The sequence below is a fragment of the Primulina tabacum genome, chromosome 11 (assembly GCF_025594145.1).
Source record: "Primulina tabacum isolate GXHZ01 chromosome 11, ASM2559414v2, whole genome shotgun sequence".
NCBI lineage: Eukaryota > Viridiplantae > Streptophyta > Magnoliopsida > Lamiales > Gesneriaceae > Primulina > Primulina tabacum.
The window spans coordinates 9349723-9355722 of NC_134560.1; the positions used below are offsets into that span (position 1 = coordinate 9349723).

General features: G+C 37.5%; 1 protein-coding gene across 1 annotated transcript; it reads left to right on the plus strand.

The window, feature by feature from the left end:
* The first annotated feature begins 1973 nt into the window (after positions 1 to 1973).
* LOC142518567 (trihelix transcription factor GTL2-like) lies at positions 1974 to 4225 on the plus strand. The gene is given in 4 exon segments (XM_075621362.1): positions 1974 to 2357; positions 2696 to 2906; positions 2909 to 3508; positions 3511 to 4225. Coding segments are annotated over 4 exon segments (1518 nt in total). The 5' UTR covers positions 1974 to 2064; the 3' UTR covers positions 3925 to 4225.
* Positions 4226 to 6000: the final 1775 nt, after the last annotated feature.

Here is a 6000-nt window from a genome sequence, read left to right on the forward strand (position 1 = left end):
ATCATAAAATCATATAAAGCATGTAAAACTTACAGATTGAGGCTTGACGACTGATCTTTCTGGCGCTGATGGTGGCACAACCCTTTACAGAACCTGGCTCTGATACCAACTGAAATGTCCCAGATTCGACGACTGTCCTCACTGTTCCAAGACGAGTCTTTTCAGCGTGCTTATGTCCTCACTCACACGCACCATCGGGAAACTTTTCAGGAGGTCACCCATCCCAAAATTGCCCCAAGTCAAGCACGCTTAACTTTGGAGTTCTTATGTGATGAGCTACCGAAAAGAAGATGCACCTTCGTGATATGAGTAGTATCAATCAAATCTTTTAAGCCCTCTTCAACTGTACAGTCCATTACATTGAACAGTCTCGAAATCCCTCTCATTCCGGTGTGGGATCAGTTCATTCATGTTCCCTCCACCTAGAAGCCTGCCAGGAGCCGCTCATTGTCCGTGCAACCTCATGGCACCGGCGATCACCCCCCGCCCTCTTCGGCCACGGGCCTCACAGGAATATTACTATATAATATTGATTTTAACATCTCTATCAAAAATCCAACATTAAATGATTGATGTGTTTCTTATGATCTTAATTTATATCTCCTCTCCAGAGTGATATATCACAAATATTATTATATCAATCAATTTATGGTCAGTAATTGAAGGCAATTAAAACAAGAAGTTACAAATAAATAAATAAGAGAAATTCAGTAATATAAATAAAAAAATTATAAACATAGTTTTCCAACCAAGTAACATCGTTCTTTTAGAAAATAAAAGTTAGTTCATGATGAAATATAAAGTAACACAAGACATGTATTTCAATCTAGACATCAAACTAAAAATTAACGAAGATAAAAAGAATAAATTTGAATCCGAATATACGACCATGTCGATGGAATATGTGTTCTTCTGTCTTCGTACCAATGTTCTCTTGCTTCCGATCTTCATTCTCCACTCTCGACTCTTTGTATTTTCGTGTGATTTTTCGTCTCATATGTGATAGGTCGTGGCGACTATGGTTGCGATCCTTTTAAATAATCTTAAGCTTACCAATTACAAATTTGAAATTTATGATAATTATATTAAATAATGATCTGGTTCGAAATAAATAAATTAGAATGGTGTGGGCCCATTGTACCGTGTACTTGGCAAGATACATGTGTGAAAATCATCCCCTATACATACACCACTCACAATAAATAGACCGTGGGACCCACCCTCTGCATGCATTCACGTGCCCGGCTACCAATTTGCCGTTACTCTCTCTACATAGGATTCTGTTCCCCCCTCCCCTCCCCAAATCCCACTTTTATATATATATAAATATAATATATATATAAATTCAAATCTGAGCTCCTCTCCCCACGTGTGTGTGCCACACGTGTACCTCACCCTCCAATCACATTGTCTGTGGCTTCAATCCCCCCAACTCCCTTTTGCTATTATTTTTCAACATGCATTTAATACTGTGTTGGCAGACAAGACAAGAGTCTCTAAATGTTTCTCACAAACACCCGTTTTCCTGTTTTCCATTTTTCCGTAATTTTATTTAAAAAATATATTAGAAAAAAATGTGTTAATAATATATTTTATTTTTATTTAACTAATTTAAGATATGATTTCAACCAGTATATTCGTCAGAATCGTATCCACATATTTAAAAGATTGATTGGGTTGAAATAGGGATAAAAACTTGTGTGAGATGGTCTCACGGGTCGTATTTTGTGAGACGGATCTCTTATTTAGGTCATCGATGAAAAAATATTATTTTTTATACTAAAAGTATTATTTTTTATTGTGAATATCGGTAAGATTGATTCAGTCTCACATATAAATATTCATAAGACCGTGTAACAAGAGACGTCTTCTTGAAATTGAATGCATCTTACATGATATGATATGGATTTGAAATATTTTAATTAAATGAAAAAATATAGAAAATTTCAGATCGAAAATACAATATCTGATTTAATATATTTTGATTTGTTTAAAGTCAATCTATTTGTAGGACTTTGGCGAACAAAGAAGGGAAGAGGAAAAAAGAAGAAGAAAGAATCCACAATGTTCAATGGCGTGCCCAGTGATGAATTTCATCGATTCATTTCTTCGAGAAATTCTTCGCTTCCAATCCCTCTTCATGCCTTTTCGGATAATTTCAATCCATTCTCCTCTCCTTCTCCTTCTTCGTTGCAGCAATTTCAACGGCAAGAATCAGTGGTTAAAAATGTGGGGAAGCAGCTGCAAAGAGATGGATCCATGGATCCCTGGTCTGCTGATGAACTTCTCGCGCTGCTTAAAGTTAGATCCAGCATGGAGAATTGGTTCCCTGATATGAGCTGGGAGCTTGTTTCGAGGTGAATTTAATTAGTGCCCATTTGTTTTTACGGCGATTTGAGTGAAATGAAATGAGTTTTCTTCTGTTCGGCTTTCGCATCTGACCATTTCAATAAATTCGTCAAATGTGCTTCGAAGAACTGAAGAATTTAGTCCAGAGATTTCCTTTTACGGGGTCTCCTTTTGGGGTCTTTATTGTCTTTCTTGGGATTGTTTCCTTGCTTTTAAGCTGTTTCGTTTTGGTGAAAACTATGACTGATTAAGCTATATATCTGCCTTGATTACAAACTGTATCAGTCTTTAATTGTTTGCTGCAAAAAGTTGAATTATGGTGTGCGTTTATTTGTACAATCTGCAGGAAACTAGCTGGGCTTGGATTTGCTAGGGGCGCAGAGCAATGCAAGGAGAAATTTGAAGATGAAAGCTGTAACTTCAACAGCCTAAGCTACGAAAAAAACTACAGAATATTCAACGAGTTTGATCCATTCTACAACTCTGAGAATCAAGAAAAATCCCATATCGTCCCAGAAACCGTGAAACAAATTAATGAAGGAGACAAAGTACAGCAGATATTCATGTCGAAGAATTAGAGACGGAAAAGTTCCAAGAAAGTGAAGAAATGGTGAAAAAAACAGAAGAGAAAACCAGGAAGAGGAAGAGGAAAGACAAATTTGAAATGTTCGAAGGTTTCTGTGAGGCAATTGTGAGTAAAATGATTGCTCAACAGGAGGAGTTGCATAACAAACTGGTTGAAGATTTGGTGAGAAGAGATAAAGAAATGGCGGAGAGAGAGGAAGTTTGGAAGAGACAAGAAATGGATAGGATTAAGCGTGAGAATGAGATCAAGGCACGGGAGCAAGCTATTGCAGGAGAGAGAGAGGCAAATATCATTGGGTTGTTAAAGAAGATTCAGGATTTAGTCAAGTTAAATGACACTGCAACTGGTAAACTTTTACAAGATTTTGAGTTCCCCAAAGCACAAAACAAGCTTGAAACATCTTCTTCACCGGAAATGGTTGAATCCCACAAAAACCCTAGTTCCGATATCCCTTTGGAGAGCAAGACAGAAGCCACTAAAGCTACTCCATCACCTCCAAGCCCAAGCTCCAGTCTTGCCACAAAAAATTCAGAAGCCAACTCTTGCTCTATCTCAGTCCTAACAAATGAAATAATCTAACATCCCATAAATTTTGTCAAATGATGGATTCAAGAGGAGACATTGGGAAGAGATGGCCTAGAGACGAGGTGTTGGCTTTGATTCATCTGAGGTGCAAATTTAGTGGAAACATCGAGGAAATCAAGGAAGGAGCAAAGGGTCCTCTTTGGGAGAGAATCTCTCAAGGGATGATGGAATTGGGATACAAGAGAAATGCAAAAAGATGCAAAGAGAAATGGGAAAACATCAACAAATACTTCAGAAAAACCAAAGATAGCACCAAGAAGAGGTCCATTGATTCAAGAACTTGCCCTTATTTTCATCAGCTCAACTCTTTATACAGTGGGGGAACACTTGAGAACCAATCAAATGTGCCAGAAAATAGCGAGCAGACGGAGTCAACCGTCCACCACCATGTGAGAAATGTCTAAAATTTATGTGCAATGTCTTTACTCTAAGTTAAATTTCAGCTGCCACTACTCTTTAAAATCCTTTCCATTGGTCCAGCTCCGCCTTTGTCTCTCCGCTCTCCGGCGGTTTTTGAAATTCCCAGCCTGGTAATCTTTGATTTAGCGAGAGCAATAAAATTTGGAGTATATATACTTTCTCGCAAAATCTGTAAAAATCTGTTGAATTGCAATCTCACCCCATTTCAAAGTTTGTGACTACATTCTAGCCATGAAATCAAAGAATGGGAATTCGAGCAGGGAAACTTGTTTCTTTAAATTTTCATATCAATTCAGGGACCTGTGTTTTGGTTCTTGAACTTAGAAGGGCCATGAATCTGCATGCAGGGAAGGGAAGGATAGCTGACATGTGAAATTCAGCGTCGGTGGAGACCCATCAACCAGCTGCAATTTGTAGCTGCATGTATTACTGCAAGATTGGATTTATTATTATTTTAATTTGAAGGTATAATCATTTATTGCATTTTTAACTTGTGAGTTTAAATGCTTCTGCTCCATTGTCAGGTGAATGCAGGCGGAATCTAATTTATCATCATGATTTGATTGCCAATCAGTTGATCATTCAACTAGAGAAGAAAAAGTGATTATTTCTTATTTTACGCACAATATTCAAGGTTTGAGCTTGAATTTGATCGATCATTGTAGGCTCGTAGCTAACCAGTCATCACCTCTTGCTTCGGGGATGAGATCCGGACGAGTTCTAGCACAGCACTATTCATATATTAAGATAATTAAATTTCTATAATTTTTTTAATGAATTTTACAATAATTAATTTAAGTATTTTTAATTTTTTTAAAAAAATATCAGGTCATATTCGAATAAAAAATATTAACTGTTTGAGTTTCGAATCGAGTTTGAACTTTGTTTCCAATTTTGAGCTTTTCTTATCTATTCGGCTCAATACGATTCGTTTGCATTCATCCATAAGCTTAATAAATTAATATTCAGTACATTACCATTTTATCTGTTATGTTAGGATCCCAGTATGCGTTCAATCAAGATTCAACCCAAATGAATTATATGTTAACCAAATGCACAAGAACAGAATAATAATCGAACACTATCAAGAAACAAGAGAATTATAGTGGTTCGGCTGAATAGCCTACATCCACTGTCAAACCAGGGCAACTAACTTTATTGATACTTCAAAGGGAAGATTACAGTATGAACCAAACATATACTCAAGTTCACCGAACAAAAAAACCAGAGAGTTTTTCTGATTAACTACTCGAAGAAGAAGAAGACCGAGAGTCTATATATATCTCAAAGTTTCTATCTCCTCTTTCTGTTAACCGCCGTAACCAACTCTTATTAATTTCCTTCTTTTACTTGAGCTGACTCCCTTCCTTGCTTTCATGAGCTGGAATTGATTCATTGGTCCATTAACAACAAACCTCCACCTGAGCAATGTATCCATTCCCGTTGCTCCCTCCTGGTTTAACCGTTGTTCCCTCCTGTCTAAGGTGGTCTGCCAACTCTAAGCATTGTTAGACAATATTGGAACTTTGTACCATCCACCACTTTTGTTAACATGTCTGCAGGATTGTCCTCTGTAGGAACCTTTCGAATCATGACCTTTCCTTGAGTTACCACATCCCTTATGAAATGAAATCTCACATCGATGTGCTTGGTCCTTTCATGATGTACTGGGTTCTTGGCTAGTTGTACCGCCCCTTGACTGTCACACCATACCACTGTCTCAGCTGTGTTTCCTTCCAGTTCTTCAACCAAACCTTTGATCCACAAAGCTTCTTTAAATGCCTCAGTTACTGCTATGTACTCTGATTCAGTAGTCGATAGAGCCACAATTGGTTGAAGTGTTGATTTCCAGCTGACAGTGTTTCCATATAAGATAAAGGTATACCTTGTTTGTGACCTTCTCTGGTCCTTGTCTCCTGCAAAATCAGCATCCACATATCCACATACTTTCTCTGATGTATTCCATATGTTGTTATAATTCAATCCAACTTCACAAGCCCCCTTTAGATATCTTAAAACTCACTTGACAGCACGCCAATGTTCATGCCCTGGATTGGACA